The sequence below is a fragment of the Hydractinia symbiolongicarpus genome, chromosome 7 (genome assembly GCF_029227915.1).
Source record: "Hydractinia symbiolongicarpus strain clone_291-10 chromosome 7, HSymV2.1, whole genome shotgun sequence".
NCBI classification, from domain to species: Eukaryota; Metazoa; Cnidaria; class Hydrozoa; order Anthoathecata; family Hydractiniidae; genus Hydractinia; species Hydractinia symbiolongicarpus.
The window spans coordinates 17,607,886-17,629,323 of NC_079881.1; the positions used below are offsets into that span (position 1 = coordinate 17,607,886).

A 21,438-nucleotide genomic window follows, 5' to 3' on the forward strand; every position below is an offset into this window, starting at 1 on the left:
CAGTATAGATAGACAAAACAGTTTGTGTTGTATAATTACTATTTCTTAAAAAGTTTTTATTATTCCCGCCAACAACAATCTTTTCAATGAAAAGAATTAATAAATTATCGATAAACTTTTCTGCAAGACTCATATCATCACAGTGGACATTTGTATACTGTCTGTCCTTGGAGTCTTTCTCCAAGGTCTGTCTCGATTGAGAATTTCACAATAGTAAAACGTTGAGACTTCTAGAGGTTTCGGATCCATTGGAATAAGGAAACTGTGTTAATTTATGAAAGTTGTTAGTTTCCATACCCACAGATATGTTGTTCTATAACTTATTTTGACGCTTTTTTTAAAAATATATAGCAGGAGAAAAAAGTGAAGAAATTTTAGTAAGTTAGAAAATTTCATCAGGTTTCCTCTTCTATAGCAGAAGAGGAAAACTGATGGAATTTCCGCTAACTTTGTATGGATGTGGAAAAGTGACGAAATATTTACTAAGTGATGGGAAATTACTCCTGTATGTTTTTTCTCTTTTTAATTCATTCCCGGACAAACAACATTGTCCGATCTATCTGCTGACAACTTCTTAGATCTACCAAGTTTTTTTTTGGTAGCTTTTCTTTTTCTGGTATATGTTTTCATCTATTAATCTATGGTAATAACTGAATGAAAAAAATAAAAAAACACATGGAAACTAGAAACGTCTGGCCAGCAAAATTTTCCCAAGTTAAAATTTTATTTACGCTGGTTAGTATGAATGCTTTAACATCTGCGAAAAATATTTAACTAGTCAAAAGAAATTTCCAGTGACTACCTCTTTAAACAAACAATACAAAGCGGGTAGGAAAAGAACAATCTAAATGTTCTAAACAAGTGATTGTGGGGAATCCTGAGAAATTTAACCACTTAAACCATTTAAAACATTAAATAGAATTGAAATAGAATAATGCGAGAAGTCTTTAGAAGAGAGTCAAGACCCTATTAGATAATCCAGTACCATTTTGTAACTGGTTAGGCCATCCTGTGTAAATATTAAATAAATAAATAAATAAATAAATAAATAAATAAATAAATAAATAAATAAATAAATAAATAAATAAATAAATAAATAAATAAATAAATAAATAAATAAATAAATAAATAAATAAATAAATAAATAAATAAATAAATAAATAAATAAATAAATAAATAAATAAATAAATAAATAAATAAATAAATAAATAAATAAATAAATAAATAAATAAATAAATAAATAAATAAATAAATAAATAAATAAATAAATAAATAAATAAATAAATAAATAAATAAATAAATAAATAAATAAGAACAATATTGCCTCGCAGTGACATGTTAGTGAACCTAAAAATCAACTATAAAGGCGATTGTTCCAACGCCGAATCGAAATTAAGTGCTCTACCCGATGCGTGATGCTGGGTCTCCTGGCTCATTGGATATTTTCAAGATTTCCTAATGTTTCTAAAGTTTAATTTATATATGCTTTCCTTAGCAAAAGTTGCGAATCCATTAGGTCGACGGATTCACATTAATTGCTATGACCTTTCTTGTAAAGCGATTGATCCGTGGTGATATCATAGCTAGTCATGTCACTGATAATAATTCGTACCTCCTTCTTCGTAACACACAATTGGCGTTATGACATTAGAAACCAAAAGTGAATGTTAGTTCAACTTTCTGCACATCGCGGGTGTGGAAGCAATGAAATAATAATTATATGTGGTAGTGGAAAGAGTCAATATATCAGGATGCAATGGAAGTAACCATTTTTAGGAAAATGTTTTTACAAATACCTTTTACGAGCGTTTAATCACCACATCAATAACGTGTTGTATTAAAGCTTACAAAGCATTAAGCAAACTTTAAAATATAAAACGACTAAACATCAGATCCATCACCGCTCACTGGTTGGAGCAATCTGTAGGTAAACATCTACCAAATAAGAACTACACCGTTAGACGGGTGCGTGTGACAAAATAAGGGTGGTGTTGTAGATGGAAATTGTAGCTTTTGTGACCCCCTAAAGACGGCTTTAAGAAACTCGAAAAAAGGTCGGAGGGAAAAAATTTTATACAGACTTTTTTGGTTAAATTTAAACATTAGGCAAAATTATTAATTAGTAATCAGTCGTCGATAAACTTTATTTGAATTAAACTCCTCACTTTTGTCACGCAGAGAATAAAATAGGGCAATACGTGCGCACGTAGATATACTATCTCTTGCATAATGTGTCGTATTACGAAAAGTGCGGCCCTTTGGTTTTTGCTAATATCGACCAATGTGACTGCAAGAAACAACTTTTCATAATGAGTAATTTTGGAAAAGAGGGAAAAGAAAAAAGATACTAACAAGTTCAAATTTTTCAAAGGAATAAAACGGAAAATTTTGCAGTCATAACAAAAACGTCTTTTCAGTTGGCATCTTATTAAGACGTAATCTTTTTTTGCTTCCATGATAATAAATATAAGAAAGAAAATAACAAAAAATATAAAAAAGATGTAAACAAATATAAAAGCAAGACACCGGTTAATCTTTGAAGAAGAATACTAAAGCGAAGCGAAGTTGTTAGCCTTTTTTAAACTTACGTTCTTCACATTTAAGATTATGCAACACAATAAGGGGTCTGGTGGAATTATACTTTTCCTTACATCAATATTGTCTCTCGTCAGCCATGGCTTTTCGCGTTGGCATCATTTGCGGTCGTTAAATTCAACTTTGTCATGGGCAAAGAGAGAATTCTAATGCAATATTTGACGGAAATATTAATATTTTTGCAGGCGTTTCATTATATTTCGGACACAATTAAACACGCATGGTAAATTTTAATAAACAAAAGTCTTTCCCGCCATTTCCAAATCCTTTAGTCTTTTTATATATTTATATAACAGTTCTAAATTTCTTACGTAACACACAGCAGCTCTTAAATCCTGGAGACCAGCGAGAAAAAGTTTTCCGAGAACCTTCTTATATTAAAGCTGTATTCTATGTATTTAAAATGACTGCGCAAAGCTTTACTTCGGGTTTCCCGCGCATAAAATATTTAACCGACAAATGTACGCGTTGATTTTTGCACGGGTTAATAACTTATATTCCCGACTTTCTGTCTGTGAGTCAAAGAAGATAACTGCATGACGATTAGCAAAACAACTGTTGCGTTTTTTCATGGATACAGTCAAACAAAACATATCTGTGGGAACAGTTGCTAACTGCTTCCAACGAAATACTATTAAAGTTAATACAGCCTCGTCATTCCTTTCGTCTTGAAACCTCCTATAATATAAGCGCGATAATTCTCACGTAAATTAGAAACTTGTTAGTGGCAATATTTTCTAATTAAAGGTTACATTATTGTGTAATTTATAAGTGATTAATTGAGACAGGCATCATAAAAATGTCAAACGTGATGATCTCCGTCTTGTATAAAAAGAGGAAGTTACGGTCGTGAATTTATTATTTCTACAGTTAAAAATACAAAGAGTTAAAGACAAGACACAAAGATTTCAAGATGACAAGTACAAACTTGTGAACGTTATTGAATTTCCGCGCCCGAAGGCGTAGGAAATTCTTTAAAACCGTCGTTTTTTCTTTTGGAGCATTTTTTGAGAAAAAATCGACCCTGGGATTTCACGTTCCTCTGATTTTTTGTTACCTAAATGTCATTTTACGCCAAAATTGGTTCAAAAGTTAAAACTACTTTATTTTTCACAATATTTGGCAAAGTTAACAAAAAAAGTATACTGAACATGATGGTGACATCAAAATTTCTATTTTTGGCCACCTTAAATGTCATTTTAGGCCAAAATTGGTCCAAAAATTAAAACTACTTTATTTTCCACAAAATTTGGCACAGTTAACAAAAAAAGTATGCTGAACATGATGGTGACATCAAAATTTCTATTTTTGGCCACCTTAAATGTCATTTTAGTCCAAAATTAGTCCAAAAATTAAAACTACTTTATTTTCCACAAAATTTGGCACAGTTAACAAAAAAAGTATGCTGAACATGATGGTGACATCAAAATTTCGATTTTTGGCTACCTAAATCTCATTTTAGGCAAAAATTGGTCCAAAAATTAAAACTACTTTATTTTCCACAAAATTTTGCACAGATCACAAAAAAAATATGCTGAACATGATGGTGACATCAAAATTTCTATTTTTTGCCACCTGAAATGTCATTTTAGGCCAAAATTGGTCCAAAAATTTAAACTACTTTATTTTCGACAAAATTTGGCACAGTTAATAATAAAAGTATGCTGAACATGATGGTGGCATCAAAATTTTGATTTTTTGCCACCTGAAATGTCATTTTAGGCCAAAATTGGTCCAAAAATTTAAACTACTTTATTTTCGACAAAATTTGGCACAGTTAATAAAAAAAGTATGCTGAACATGATGGTTGCATCAAAATTTTGATTTTTTGCCACCTGAAATGTCATTTTAGGTCAAAATTGGTCCAAAAATTTAAACTACTTTATTTTTGACAAAATTTGGCACAGTTAATAAAAAAAGTATGCTGAACATGATGGTGGCATCAAAATTTTGTTTTTTTTGTCAACTAAATGCCGTTTAAGACCATAAACGTTTCAATCGGAAGACTTTCAACATGAATGATAGGCTATAATTTTTGTTCGCAATTTCTTTTAAAGTGTGAGTTTATTATGACACGTTTCGTTTTGTTTGCGTTTGTTGTAAGATGTAATGTCACTTGTGTGTTTTATCTTCAGAGCTTCAAGCACCAAACCTCTTCGAATGTTTGGCACGATAACAACGAATTAGCAGGTTGTCATCAAATATTTTGGTAGCGAGCGGAAATTCTTAGAGCCCCCAGGGCTTCTTGTTTTCAAAATTCAAAATACCTGAAATAGTAAAAGTAATTAAATAATTAGACGGACAAATTTGCGTATTTCAGGGAAAATATTTTCTCGGCGAAAAATTTATTGCAATGCTTTATTACCTTGATCCTCCATTACCTGGAAGGTGCAGTAAAATTCACAACAAACGTATTTCCAAACATCTCTCTATAGTCTCTCTATCCCCTCTCTGTGATATGTGCCACAAGTAGCAGGCATATGATACTTCCGAAGCCTGATGATAAGTGACCAACAACCTCGGTCAGCGTATCGACTCGCAAGCTTGGTCTATACTTTTTTACCTCTAGTAATTTATCTCGGTATAGATAGACAAAACAGTTTGTGTTGTATAATTACCGTCATATTTTTGTTATAAAAAACTCACGACAAAAGTATCCGTGATTAGCTGCTAAAGTTTCACCACATGTAATTCGACTGTTGTCTATTTCTTAAAAAGTTTTTATTATTCCCGCCAACAACAATCTTTTCAATCAAAAGAATTAATAAATTATCGAAAACTTTTTCTGCAAGACTCATATCATCACAGTGGACATTTGTATACTGTCTGTCCTCGGAGGCTTTCTCCAACGTCTATCTCGATTGAGAATTTCACAATAGTGAAACGTTGAGACTTCTAGAGGTTTCAGGTCCATTGGAATAAGGAAACTGTGTTAATTGATGAAAGTTGTTAGTTTTCATACCCACAGATATGTTGTTCTATAACTTATTTTGACGCTTCTTTAAAAATATGTAGCAGGAGAAAAAAGTGAAGAAATTTTAGTAAGTTAGAAATTTTATCAGGTTTCCTCTTCTATAGCAGAAGAGGAAAACTGATGGAATTTCCGCTAACTTTGTATGGATGTGGAAAAGTGACGAAATATTCACTAAGTGATGGGAAATTACTCCTGTATGTTTTTTTCTCTTTTTAATTCATTCCCGGACAAACAACATTGTCCGATCTATCTGCTGACAACTTCTTAGATCTACCAAGTTTTTTTTAGCTAGCTTTTCTTTTTCTGGTATATGTTTTTATCTATTAATCTATGGTAATAACTGAATGAAAAAAAATAAAAAAACACATGGAAACTAGAAACGTCTGGCCAGCAAAATTTTCCCAAGTTAAAATTTTATTTACGCTGGTTAGTATGAATGCTTTAACATCTGCGAAAAATATTTAACTAGTCAAAAGAAATTTCCAGTGACTACCTCTTTAAACAAACAATACAAAGCGGGTAGGAAAAGAACAATCTAAATGTTCTAAACAAGGGATTGTGGGGAATCCTGAGAAATTTAACCACTTAAACCATTTAAAACATTAAATAGAATTGAAATAGAATAATGCGAGAAGTCTTTAGAAGAGAGTCAAGACCCTATTAGATAATCCAGTACCATTTTGTAACTGGTTAGGCCATCCTGTGTAAATATTAAATAAATAAATAAATAAATAAATAAATAAATAAATAAATAAATAAATAAATAAATAAATAAATAAATAAATAAATAAATAAATAAATAAATAAATAAATAAATAAATAAATAAATAAATAAATAAATAAATAAATAAATAAATAAATAAATAAATAAATAAATAAATAAATAAATAAATAAATAAATAAATAAATAAATAAATAAATAAATAAATAAATAAATAAATAAATAAATAAATAAATAAATAAATAAATAAATAAATAAATAAATAAATAAATAAATAAATAAATAAATAAATAAATAAATAAATAAATAAATAAATAAATAAATAAATAAATAAATAAATAAATAAATAAATAAGAACAATATTGCCTCGCAGTGACATGTTAGTGAACCTAAAAATCAACTATAAAGGCGATTGTTCCAACGCCGAATCGAAATTAAGTGCTCTACCCGATGCGTGATGCTGGGTCTCCTGGCTCATTGGATATTTTCAAGATTTCCTAATGTTTCTAAAGTTTAATTTATATATGCTTTCCTTAGCAAAAGTTGCGAATCCATTAGGTCGACGGATTCACATTAATTGCTATGACCTTTCTTGTAAAGCGATTGATCCGTGGTGATATCATAGCTAGTCATGTCACTGATAATAATTCGTACCTCCTTCTTCGTAACACACAATTGGCGTTATGACATTAGAAACCAAAAGTGAATGTTAGTTCAACTTTCTGCACATCGCGGGTGTGGAAGCAATGAAATAATAATTATATGTGGTAGTGGAAAGAGTCAATATATCAGGATGCAATGGAAGTAACCATTTTTAGGAAAATGTTTTTACAAATACCTTTTACGAGCGTTTAATCACCACATCAATAACGTGTTGTATTAAAGCTTACAAAGCATTAAGCAAACTTTAAAATATAAAACGACTAAGCATCAGATCCATCACCGCTCACTGGTTAGAGCAATCTGTAGGTAAACATCTACCAAATAAGAACTACACCGTTAGACGGGTGCGTGTGACAAAATAAGGGTGGTGTTGTAGATGGAAATTGTAGTTTTTGTGACCCCCTAAAGACGGCTTTAAGAAACTCGAAAAAGGTCGGAGGAAAAACATTTTATACAGACTTTGTTTTGTTAAATTTACACATTAGGCAAAATTATTAATTAGTAATCAGTCGTCGATAAACTTTATTTGAATTAAACTCCTCACTTTTGTCACGCAGAGAATAAAATAGGGCAATACGTGCGCACGTAGATATACTATCTCTTGCATAATGTGTCGTATTACGAAAAGTGCGGCCCTTTGGTTTTTGCTAATATCGACCAATGTGACTGCAAGAAACAACTTTTCATAATGAGTAATTTTGGAAAAGAGGGAAAAGAAAAAAGATACTAACAAGTTCAAATTTTTCAAAGGAATAAAACGGAAAATTTTGCAGTCATAACAAAAACGTCTTTTCAGTTGGCATCTTATTAAGACGTAATCTTTTTTTGCTTCCATGATAATAAATATAAGAAAGAAAATAACAAAAAATATAAAAAAGATGTAAACAAATATAAAAGCAAGACACCGGTTAATCTTTGAAGAAGAATACTAAAGCGAAGCGAAGTTGTTAGCCTTTTTTAAACTTACGTTCTTCACATTTAAGATTATGCAACACAATAAGGGGTCTGGTGGAATTATACTTTTCCTTACATCAATATTGTCTCTCGTCAGCCATGGCTTTTCGCGTTGGCATCATTTGCGGTCGTTAAATTCAACTTTGTCATGGGCAAAGAGAGAATTCTAATGCAATATTTGACGGAAATGTTAATATTTTTGCAGGCGTTTCATTATATTTCGGACACAATTAAACACGCATGGTAAATTTTAATAAACAAAAGTCTTTCCCGCCATTTCCAAATCCTTTAGTCTTTTTATATATTTATATAACAGTTCTAAATTTCTTACGTAACACACAGCAGCTCTTAAATCCTGGAGACCAGCGAGAAAAAGTTTTCCGAGAACCTTCTTATATTAAAGCTGTATTCTATGTATTTAAAATGACTGCGCAAAGCTTTACTTCGGGTTTCCCGCGCATAAAATATTTAACCGACGAATGTACGCGTTGATTTTTGCACGGGTTAATAACTTATATTCCCGACTTTCTGTCTGTGAGTCAAAGAAGATAACTGCATGACGATTAGCAAAATAACTGTTGCGTTTTTTCATGGATACAGTCAAACAAAACATATCTGTGGGAACAGTTGCTAACTGCTTCCAACGAAATACTATTAAAGTTAATGCAGCCTCGTCATTCCTTTCGTCTTGAAACCTCCTATAATATAAGCGCGATAATTCTCACGTAAATTAGAAACTTGTTAGTGGCAATATTTTCTAATTAAAGGTTACATTATTGTGTAATTTATAAGTGATTAATTGAGACAGGCATCATAAAAATGTCAAACGTGATGATCTCCGTCTTGTATAAAAAGAGGAAGTTACGGTCGTGAATTTATTATTTCTACAGTTAAAAATACAAAGAGTTAAAGACAAGACACAAAGATTTCAAGATGACAAGTACAAACTTGTGAACGTTATTGAATTTCCGCGCCCGAAGGCGTAGGAAATTCTTTAAAACCGTCGTTTTTTCTTTTGGAGCATTTTTTGAGAAAAAATCGACCCTGGGATTTCACGTTCCTCTGATTTTTTGTTACCTAAATGTCATTTTACGCCAAAATTGGTTCAAAAGTTAAAACTACTTTATTTTTCACAATATTTGGCAAAGTTAACAAAAAAAGTATACTGAACATGATGGTGACATCAAAATTTCTATTTTTGGCCACCTTAAATGTCATTTTAGGCCAAAATTGGTCCAAAAATTAAAACTACTTTATTTTCCACAAAATTTGGCACAGTTAACAAAAAAAGTATGCTGAACATGATGGTGACATCAAAATTTCTATTTTTGGCCACCTTAAATGTCATTTTAGTCCAAAATTAGTCCAAAAATTAAAACTACTTTATTTTCCACAAAATTTGGCACAGTTAACAAAAAAAGTATGCTGAACATGATGGTGACATCAAAATTTCGATTTTTGGCTACCTAAATCTCATTTTAGGCAAAAATTGGTCCAAAAATTAAAACTACTTTATTTTCCACAAAATTTTGCACAGATCACAAAAAAAATATGCTGAACATGATGGTGACATCAAAATTTCTATTTTTTGCCACCTGAAATGTCATTTTAGGCCAAAATTGGTCCAAAAATTTAAACTACTTTATTTTCGACAAAATTTGGCACAGTTAATAATAAAAGTATGCTGAACATGATGGTGGCATCAAAATTTTGATTTTTTGCCACCTGAAATGTCATTTTAGGCCAAAATTGGTCCAAAAATTTAAACTACTTTATTTTCGACAAAATTTGGCACAGTTAATAAAAAAAGTATGCTGAACATGATGGTTGCATCAAAATTTTGATTTTTTGCCACCTGAAATGTCATTTTAGGTCAAAATTGGTCCAAAAATTTAAACTACTTTATTTTTGACAAAATTTGGCACAGTTAATAAAAAAAGTATGCTGAACATGATGGTGGCATCAAAATTTTGTTTTTTTTGTCAACTAAATGCCGTTTAAGACCATAAACGTTTCAATCGGAAGACTTTCAACATGAATGATAGGCTATAATTTTTGTTCGCAATTTCTTTTAAAGTGTGAGTTTATTATGACACGTTTCGTTTTGTTTGCGTTTGTTGTAAGATGTAATGTCACTTGTGTGTTTTATCTTCAGAGCTTCAAGCACCAAACCTCTTCGAATGTTTGGCACGATAACAACGAATTAGCAGGTTGTCATCAAATATTTTGGTAGCGAGCGGAAATTCTTAGAGCCCCCAGGGCTTCTTGTTTTCAAAATTCAAAATACCTGAAATAGTAAAAGTAATTAAATAATTAGACGGACAAATTTGCGTATTTCAGGGAAAATATTTTCTCGGCGAAAAATTTATTGCAATGCTTTATTACCTTGATCCTCCATTACCTGGAAGGTGCAGTAAAATTCACAACAAACGTATTTCCAAACATCTCTCTATAGTCTCTCTATCCCCTCTCTGTGATATGTGCCACAAGTAGCAGGCATATGATACTTCCGAAGCCTGATGATAAGTGACCAACAACCTCGGTCAGCGTATCGACTCGCAAGCTTGGTCTATACTTTTTTACCTCTAGTAATTTATCTCGGTATAGATAGACAAAACAGTTTGTGTTGTATAATTACCGTCATATTTTTGTTATAAAAAACTCACGACAAAAGTATCCGTGATTAGCTGCTAAAGTTTCACCACATGTAATTCGACTGTTGTCTATTTCTTAAAAAGTTTTTATTATTCCCGCCAACAACAATCTTTTCAATCAAAAGAATTAATAAATTATCGAAAACTTTTTCTGCAAGACTCATATCATCACAGTGGACATTTGTATACTGTCTGTCCTCGGAGGCTTTCTCCAACGTCTATCTCGATTGAGAATTTCACAATAGTGAAACGTTGAGACTTCTAGAGGTTTCAGGTCCATTGGAATAAGGAAACTGTGTTAATTGATGAAAGTTGTTAGTTTTCATACCCACAGATATGTTGTTCTATAACTTATTTTGACGCTTCTTTAAAAATATGTAGCAGGAGAAAAAAGTGAAGAAATTTTAGTAAGTTAGAAATTTTATCAGGTTTCCTCTTCTATAGCAGAAGAGGAAAACTGATGGAATTTCCGCTAACTTTGTATGGATGTGGAAAAGTGACGAAATATTCACTAAGTGATGGGAAATTACTCCTGTATGTTTTTTTCTCTTTTTAATTCATTCCCGGACAAACAACATTGTCCGATCTATCTGCTGACAACTTCTTAGATCTACCAAGTTTTTTTTAGCTAGCTTTTCTTTTTCTGGTATATGTTTTTATCTATTAATCTATGGTAATAACTGAATGAAAAAAAATAAAAAAACACATGGAAACTAGAAACGTCTGGCCAGCAAAATTTTCCCAAGTTAAAATTTTATTTACGCTGGTTAGTATGAATGCTTTAACATCTGCGAAAAATATTTAACTAGTCAAAAGAAATTTCCAGTGACTACCTCTTTAAACAAACAATACAAAGCGGGTAGGAAAAGAACAATCTAAATGTTCTAAACAAGGGATTGTGGGGAATCCTGAGAAATTTAACCACTTAAACCATTTAAAACATTAAATAGAATTGAAATAGAATAATGCGAGAAGTCTTTAGAAGAGAGTCAAGACCCTATTAGATAATCCAGTACCATTTTGTAACTGGTTAGGCCATCCTGTGTAAATATTAAATAAATAAATAAATAAATAAATAAATAAATAAATAAATAAATAAATAAATAAATAAATAAATAAATAAATAAATAAATAAATAAATAAATAAATAAATAAATAAATAAATAAATAAATAAATAAATAAATAAATAAATAAATAAATAAATAAATAAATAAATAAATAAATAAATAAATAAATAAATAAATAAATAAATAAATAAATAAATAAATAAATAAATAAATAAATAAATAAATAAATAAATAAATAAATAAATAAATAAATAAATAAATAAATAAATAAATAAATAAATAAATAAATAAATAAATAAATAAGTAAATAAATAAATAAATAAATAAATAAATAAATAAGAACAATATTGCCTCGCAGTGACATGTTAGTGAACCTAAAAATCAACTATAAAGGCGATTGTTCCAACGCCGAATCGAAATTAAGTGCTCTACCCGATGCGTGATGCTGGGTCTCCTGGCTCATTGGATATTTTCAAGATTTCCTAATGTTTCTAAAGTTTAATTTATATATGCTTTCCTTAGCAAAAGTTGCGAATCCATTAGGTCGACGGATTCACATTAATTGCTATGACCTTTCTTGTAAAGCGATTGATCCGTGGTGATATCATAGCTAGTCATGTCACTGATAATAATTCGTACCTCCTTCTTCGTAACACACAATTGGCGTTATGACATTAGAAACCAAAAGTGAATGTTAGTTCAACTTTCTGCACATCGCGGGTGTGGAAGCAATGAAATAATAATTATATGTGGTAGTGGAAAGAGTCAATATATCAGGATGCAATGGAAGTAACCATTTTTAGGAAAATGTTTTTACAAATACCTTTTACGAGCGTTTAATCACCACATCAATAACGTGTTGTATTAAAGCTTACAAAGCATTAAGCAAACTTTAAAATATAAAACGACTAAGCATCAGATCCATCACCGCTCACTGGTTAGAGCAATCTGTAGGTAAACATCTACCAAATAAGAACTACACCGTTAGACGGGTGCGTGTGACAAAATAAGGGTGGTGTTGTAGATGGAAATTGTAGTTTTTGTGACCCCCTAAAGACGGCTTTAAGAAACTCGAAAAAGGTCGGAGGGAAAACATTTTATACAGACTTTGTTTTGTTAAATTTACACATTAGGCAAAATTATTAATTAGTAATCAGTCGTCGATAAACTTTATTTGAATTAAACTCCTCACTTTTGTCACGCAGAGAATAAAATAGGGCAATACGTGCGCACGTAGATATACTATCTCTTGCATAATGTGTCGTATTACGAAAAGTGCGGCCCTTTGGTTTTTGCTAATATCGACCAATGTGACTGCAAGAAACTACTTTTCATAATGAGTAATTTTGGAAAAGAGGGAAAAGAAAAAAGATACTAACAAGTTCAAATTTTTCAAAGGAATAAAACGGAAAATTTTGCAGTCATAACAAAAACGTCTTTTCAGTTGGCATCTTATTAAGACGTAAAAAAAAGTTTTTCTATTTTTGCTTTTATGATAATAAATATAAGAAAGAAAATAATAAAAAATATAAAAAAGATGTAAACAAATATAAAAGCAAGACACTGGTTAATCTTTGAAGAAGAATACTAAAGCGAAGCGAAGTTGTTAGCCTTTTTAAACTTACGTTCTTCACATTTGAGATTATGCAACACAATAAGGGGTCTGGTGGAATTATACTTTTCCTTACATCAATATTGTCTCTCGTCAGCCATGGTTTTTCGCGTTGGCATCATTTGCGGTCGTTAAATTCAACTTTGTCATGGGCAAAGAGAGAATTCTAATGCAATATTTGACGGAAATGTTAATATTTTTGCAGGCGTTTCATTATATTTCGGACACAATTAAACATGCATGGTAAATTTTAATAAACAAAAGTCTTTCCCGCCATTTCCAAATCCTTTAGTTCAAACTTTTAATATATTTATATAACAGTTCTAAATTTCTTACGTAACACTTAAATCCTCGAGACCAGCGAGAAAAAGTTTTCCGAGAACCTTCTTATATTAAAGCTGTATTCTGTGCATTTATTCCCCGCGGAGTAATTATTTAACTGACGAATGTACGTGTTGATTTTTGCACGGGTTATTAACTCATATTCCCCGACTTTCTGTCTGTGAGTCAAAAAAGATAACTGCATCAGCGTAAATATGAAACATGTTTATATTTAAACCAAGACTTATAAACTGTTGTGTTTTTTCATGGATACAGTCAAACAAAACATATCTGTGGGAACAGTTGCTAACTGCTTCCAACGAAATACTATTAAAGTTAATACAGCCTCGTCATTCCTTTCGTCTTGAAACCTCCTATAATATAAGCGCGATAATTCTCACGTAAATTAGAAACTTGTTAGTGGCAATATTTTCTAATTAAAGGTTACATTATTGTGTAATTTATAAGTGATTAATTGAGACAGGCATCATAAAAATGTCAAACGTGATGATCTCCGTCTTGTATAAAAAGAGGGATACAGTCGTAAATTTATTATTTCTACAGTTAAAAATACAAAGAGTTAAAGACAAGACACAAAGATTTCAAGATGACGCAGTTTATCGTTTCGACTGGCTTGTTCCTGATGATTATCACAACTGCTGCATGTTTTTCTTGCAATGAAGGCCCACCTGGACGATATTGTACTTCGGATTTAACCGGTTTTCATGACTGTCCGTATGATGGTAGCAAACCAACTATCGTTTCGTGTCCGGTGAACACTCGATGTAGTTGTTTCTTAAACAATAAATGTATTGTTGATGAAGACAAAATTTGTGGATCCTACACAAAACCTGAAGGATTGATTAAAGATTTTGAATTACGCTATCATGGCAAATCTTCAACACGAAATCCAAGTGGCACTCATACCCTTCCAATCCAGGGGCACGTTCTTCAAAATTTCGCTACAAAACGTTTCGCCAAAATAGAGTGGATAGGAAGTAAGCGACATTTTGAAATTGTTCAACCTCTCAAGAATAATAAATTTATCAAGGTTAGTTTATTAAAATTTTGGATAATTTTGTCTTATTTCTCAGACTGGAAATGAAGTAAACGAAACTAACAGAGTAGCATATATTTTAATATTTCTCGTAAGGTATGCATGACTACAAAGAGATCTTTATTATTTGATAACGTGGCAGAATCTTAGTGTCTTAAGTTCAATACCAATGACCTTAGTCTGGTAGTGTAGCCAAAATGAAATAAAATAAATGAAAATAGAGCACAAAACAGCCCCACAATTGGATCGTCGTGACTCGCGTGGACGGTTTTTAAATAGGAGCGAAATTCAGGAAAAAAAGATTGAACAGACTTTGGCAACAATTAGCATATTTCATGGAGATGGAAATAACCAATTAAGTTTAATCTTGCTCACAGTTCGCTCTTAACACTGATAAATTAACAATTACAAGTTCACAATGTCTAAAATTAAAATATCCTTTGTAATTATTTGTGGCGGCGATCTTTAAAATTAGCTGTCTAGTTAAAGTGTTCTACGGAAATTCTAATAAACGTAACAGCGCCCATATTAAGAATATAATTTCCTTGTGTTTATTAAGTGATTACCGCAATTTACAATATCAGTTACTTTAGTAACAATATAATAGTTATGTCATCATTACGATGGCATAATATTTAAAGATGTTTGCTTATTTTGTATTAGCTACCAATTTTCCATTATATGTCTTAACACGCAAACACATATCTACAGCCTGCCTATAAAATTTTGATTTTTTGTACCCTTTTAATTCCTCCAGCATGTAACGATGCAATTGCCACAAGTGAATAATTCAGATCTAAAATAAGGTAGCCAGGAAGAAGACTGAAATTAACTCACATAGCTACATGCATTTTGATCTGTTTCATAACGAAATCTTTTTACTTTATAGTATACTGGAAATTACCCAAATGTCTGTCACACAACCATCTTAGAAAGTTTTCCAGAGTTTGGACCTGATCTTGCACTATTTACCTTAACTTCCAGTCAAAGGCGTGAATATTACTTTGAAGAGACATGGAAGTTTTTAATTGGTCGGCGTCATCTGGGACAAGGTACTGTTCAAGAAACATGGAAAATGGCAAAAAATCGATGGACAAAGGAAAGACGACCACTCAGTTACGTTTACGAGTTAAAAGGAAGTGAAAACTCGAAAACTGATAAGAAAATAGAATATACAGTTGGTTTGTTTTACAGAAGAATTGGATTGGAAAACGAATGGTTTAAAAAACCGCACTTTTGTTGAACGTTGGGGAAAAATCTGTAACAGTAACATTGTGGTAATATTCATAATCTTACATTATCCAGCGGTGAAAATGTTACTGTTCTTTTCATTATATTTACTGTATATACATTATCTCTCGAATCTATATAATGCTAGAAAATGATTGATTTTTTCTTCGTATGTATTTCCTTTGACCAATAATTTCCTAAATGTGAGAGTTACTATTAAAATCAAATAGTGGGCTCGCTTACACTATAATTCGAAAATAACCTGATCCGCAAGTGATTTGCTCGAGATAGAGATAGTTTGGAAGAAAAATGGATAGAGAGGGAAAATTAGATTGAAAGCAACGGCAAAGGACAGGGGTTCACGTTTAAGATGGGTAGTTTTTTTCGCGCATACAACAGTGACGATGTGTGAGCGAGTGTTAGCCTATCCTAACTGTCCGATTTATGTCATTGCTTTGTACCAGAGGTTCTTTCCACTTACCTTTCTTCTTTATTGTGATGCTCCAATTGACGCCTGCACATGTTTTATAAAATATTAGCAGAAAGATTTATACAGTTGTACGATGTATATTGCCATGGAAAATAATAAGAGCCGAAAGAAGAACAGATAAAAGTGAGTATTCTGAGAGTCAGTGATCCCCGGCTAAAAGTTTCAACTTAATTCTCCACTAGCTTTCTCTGACCAATTTCAATCTTACTAAAAATCTTCCTTAACATTTCCACTGGCCTATTTTGTAACGAAATTCTGAAAGTTATCTTGCTTAAGTCGATCGTTTTTAATATTAATTAATGAACTTTGATGCTTTTAGGAAAAATGTTTCCTGTCTGTAACATCAGATTCTCTCACAGAATTGGCTTTATACTTGTAGTAGTTGGTTTTTACCCATATAGCATTGACTAATAAAAGGGATGCCATCAACAGACTGTCCATAATATCTAGCTTCTTCACTACTTCCATCGCTTTTAGGCTAAAAGTGAAGCATTTAAGATCATAAGGATGATTATAAGGCCAAACCAGAATCTACGTTGATAACTCCAGCTATTGGTAAATATGGAAAAATTAGAAACTATACATTAGTATTGAGTTAAAGAAAGCGATATTGATGTTACTTTGCACGCCAGAAAATCTATCTTATTTATTGACGATAGTCTTTGGTTAAAACGTAATGGAGACGATGACTTTGAAGTAGCGATTCCACGTCTTCAATACAGAGTTTAGCATATGAAGTTCAGACTTTACCGAGACGATGGTTTAACATATTTTGAAGACCTCAGTGAACCAGCGCCAGATAGAATGAAGAAAAATTTAATGTCAAAGTTTAAAGCAAAGTTTGGTTTGAAAATTCCGATCGCAGTTAATTTGAATCTAGTTTTCTACACGTTAAATTTGATTGTACCAACCTTAAAAAAACCCGAACGATCGTCCTGTATACATTAAGGTAAACTCAAACCAACCGCGTAACATCAGAAGAGCGTTACTGGGTAATATTTTGAAACGCATTAGCGGTTTATCGTCGAACGAAGATATGTTTAACAAAGCAGGACATTACTGCAACGATGCTTTATCGAATAGTGGTTATGAAAAGAAAATAACATACAGGAGAGGAGACTTATCCTGAGAAATAGCACTAGAAACTCAACTTGTTTCAACCGTCCTTACATCAACAAAGTCCAAACGAGAATTGCGAGAAAAATTCCTGCAACTGGTTGACAAGTATTTCTCAACAAAACATTAGTATTATATTTTCTCACAACAAAAATATTTTTTATGTAATGATTCGTCTCCTATGTGCAATTGTAAAGTGAAAGCCTCATTTCGATTATCCATTATATATCTAAACTCGTGTCATGTACAACTGCAACATCAGAATAGCGACTCCCCTGAAGAGGCTAATCACGTTGGATTACCGCGAATTCTTTTAAAACTCGTATTCACTAACACTAATACTTTTAGGCATCAAAGCAATTTTATTGGGAATTGAAACGGTGACACAACAGCTAAGAGTTTGTCAGCAATTGGTTAATCTTAGATCATGCGTGTGCTTTTTTGAATGGCCCAAACAGGTGTGATTTATGTATCCCTAAGAAATGCCATATTATCACTTCTCAAAAACCTATTTTAACTTAAGGGAGTATTTGTAAATGATTATTGGTCTGAAGATCGTCCCAACAAGACGTATTACTTTAAGTAACGAAATGCCGCGTGATTTGTGAAACGTAACCAATATTTTTCTATATAAATTTCATACAAATTTTACATTCTGTTTGCAAGTTTACTGAAGGTAAAATATTTTTTAATAATCAAAAATGTCATGAAGAAGTCATTGCCATGTTTGTTGACGTTTCCTTGGAGATGTTAACAAAAATTTGGTTTTCTGAACCATTTGCTTCCTAAATTGTAACTGTAATACAATCCAACAGTATATTCGACTTTTTTGTTTGTTCTTGACATAGCACCTCCTCTCGACTCGTAAACATAACTGAGTGGTCGTCTTCTCTTTGTCCATCGATTTTTTGCCATTTTCCATGTTTCTTGAACAGTACCTTGTCCCATATGACGTGAACCAATGAAGAATTCCCATGTTTCCTCATATGAATATTTACGTTTGTGACTGGAGGTCAAAGTAAATCGTGTTAGATCAGGTCCAAACTGTGGAAAACTAGTCAAGATAGTTTTCTTGCAAACATTTGGATAACTTCCGGAATACTAAAATTAAGTGATCATATGAGATAACCAACAATATAATACAGATCGCGAAACACTTACAACACTTAATTCTGTTGTGATGTTTTTAAATAATCTCCTATCAGATTTTTTATTACGACAAAAAACAATTGCTTATATAATCTTTGCTAAATGATGATGAATATTTCAAACATAAGGTTTTGAAAAAACGTTAATAAAAGAGTCATCAACCTTTTTTTTCATGTGGACCCTGATCTATCAAGAGACCATAATACAAAAAAAAATTTACTCGTTGTATTACACAGCATTGTGATTTACAAATGTGATTTGAACAGTGAACTCACCTTGATAAATTTACCATTTCTAAGAGGATGAACAATTTCGAAATGTCTCTTACTTCCTATCCACTCTGTTTTCAAAAGACGCTTTGTAGCGAAATTCTGCAGAATATGACCCTGCGTTGGAGTTGTATGACCTCCCCGCGGCGAATATGTTGAAATTTTGCCATGATACCGGAACTCGAAGTTTTTAAGCAACCCAGTTGGTTTTGTGTACCGCGTACATATCTTGTTTTTAGAAACAGTGCATGCATTGTTTAAATAACAACTACATCGAGTGTTCACCGGACACGAAACGATAGTTGGTTTGCTACCATCATACGGACAGTCATGAAAACCGGTTAAATCCGAAGTACAAAATCGTCCGGGTGGACCGTGGTTGCACGAGAAACATGTAGCAGTCGAGAATACCATAAATAACAAGCCGGCCAAAGTGAATAACTTTGTCATCTCGAAATTTTTTGTAGTATCTTTATGATCTTTAACTCTTTGTACTTCAACTCAAAAGTGAATCCAATAGAAACAAACTCGTCCTTTTATACAAGCATTAAGTCATCATGTTTGACACTTTTATGAATTGGGAAAACAATAAATAGTCGTTTTCTCTGAATTAATCACTTAGAAATTGCGCAATAATTGAACCATCCAATTTATCACATGCTTGAATTCATAGATGTACAAAACCACAATATTTACTTTAATAATATTGCGTCTACTGCATAAAAAACTTCCTCTACAGACATGAAATTTCGTGAACTGCTACATGTTTCAACAAACTTTCAATACAAATATGTTGTTTTAAAAAACTTTTTAATGAGACATTACAACGTTTAAGAAACTTATTTAGTGATATGTTTACGTATAGAAAATGATGTCCATTCTTTAAGTTGCTTAGTTGCTTAATTCTGTTTCCCAGGTTGTTTTCTTTAAATTTTTTCTTGATCTGTAATGACGCACTGCAACATAGCTCAGCACTTTCGCTCGCAGTGTGAAAGCGTCACTTTCAGCTTTTATATAATCCAACACGACGGAAACATGCTCCTCCTCAATGTCATATCTTTTGTCTGTTGGTGTCAATTTGGCGTTAAACCTCGTCTCCATGACTCTACAGTTCTTTTATGTTTATTTTTGGACGGAGTATCAAGTTCTGGTTAATTATAAGAAGCCTAACGAGCAGGCCTGGGGACGAATGCGCTTGTTTCGTTTTGCATGGTAAGTATTGCGCAATTAGTAATCGTATATGTCAGTTCATAAGAAACATATTGACTGCGTATTGAAAACGTTCTTCAATGTTACTATATACAAGTGCAAATTTTCACATGTGACACATCCATTTAGTTTTTACCGAGTGGTGGTTGTTTGTTGTTTAACAAATTGTTTAAAATTGAAGTTTCAACTATAATTTATTCCTATACATTGACTAAATCTCGTGCACAAATCTTGTGCACATATTCTGTGCATATATTCTGTGTATATATCATGTGCATATATTCTGTGTATATATCCTGTGTATAAATTTTGTGTATATATCCTGTGAATATATCCTGTAAATATATCAAGTAAATATACTATATACTGTGTATATATCATATACATGTATCTGTGTATATATGCTGTGCGTATAGCCCGTATATATATCCTGTGCATATATGATGTGCATATATCATGTGAATATATTCTGTGTATATATCCTGTGCATATATCCTGTAAATATATCATGTAAATATACTATATACTGTGTATATATCATATACATGTATTCTGTGTATATATGCTTTGCATATAGCCTGTGTATATATCCTGTGCATATATGCTGTACATATAGCCTGTGTATATATCATGTGCATATATTATGTGCATTTATCCTGTGCATATATCCTGTGTATATATCATGTGCATATATCATGTGCATATATGCATGTAAACATACTATATATGTATATATCATATTCATATATCCGGTGCATATATCTCTTGCATTACGCGTATTTGTTTCATAATATAACTTCTACGACTTCAAGATTTACTATAAACAATATTGGACACAGGCTACATATATGTCTGGACTGCAGTGTCTGGCCTTCTTTAATTTTGACAATATTGATCTTTTATCTGTGCTACATATCCTATATATGTTTCCAAACTGAAATCCAATCCAGATATCAAGCTTATCCTTTCTAAAAAAAGAGCGTGGTTTATACTTATTTATGAGTCAGCCCTTTTTTCCTGATTTTAAATCCTGAGTACTCAAATCGAATTGATTTTGAATCTTGTTACTGGTAACAAATATTGTTTGGTTTAGTAATATTTTCTTTATGTGTCGCTACTTTCAACAACAGTTTTAAATCAACACGTTTGTGTACGGCCTATTAGAATGCAGTACATTCGGTGCGCAGACAGACGACGGACAGACAGACGTACGACGAACGTTATAAAAGACCTAAATAATATTTATTCTTCTTATGCATCTTTTGTAACGAACTTTATCGCATCATGATCAGGCGGTTTAATATATTACATAAAAACTAAAAATAAATTTGCACTGAGGAATGATGTAACAAAATG

General features: G+C 31.8%; 1 protein-coding gene across 1 annotated transcript; it reads right to left on the bottom strand.

Moving 5' to 3' along the window:
• Positions 1-18,056: 18,056 nt before the first annotated feature.
• Positions 18,057-19,398, bottom strand: LOC130648856 (uncharacterized). Its single transcript, XM_057454963.1, has 2 exons — positions 18,880-19,398; positions 18,057-18,556 (listed from the first exon to the last, which is right to left on the bottom strand). The coding sequence occupies exons 1-2, from the start codon at positions 19,321-19,323 to the stop codon at positions 18,206-18,208; spliced, it is 795 nt and encodes a 264-aa protein (XP_057310946.1). The 5' UTR covers positions 19,324-19,398; the 3' UTR covers positions 18,057-18,205.
• Positions 19,399-21,438: the final 2,040 nt, after the last annotated feature.

What these genes read in the sequence shown, in the direction of transcription:
- LOC130648856 (XM_057454963.1), bottom strand. Translation starts at nt 19,323, where the DNA reads ATGACAAAGTTATTCACTTTGGCCGGCTTGTTATTTATGGTATTCTCG. An exon ending in GAAATGGTAAATTTATCAAG is followed by an intron (nt 18,557 to 18,879) that starts GTGAGTTCACTG and finishes ACTTAATTTTAG; the next exon opens with TATTCCGGAAGTTATCCAAA.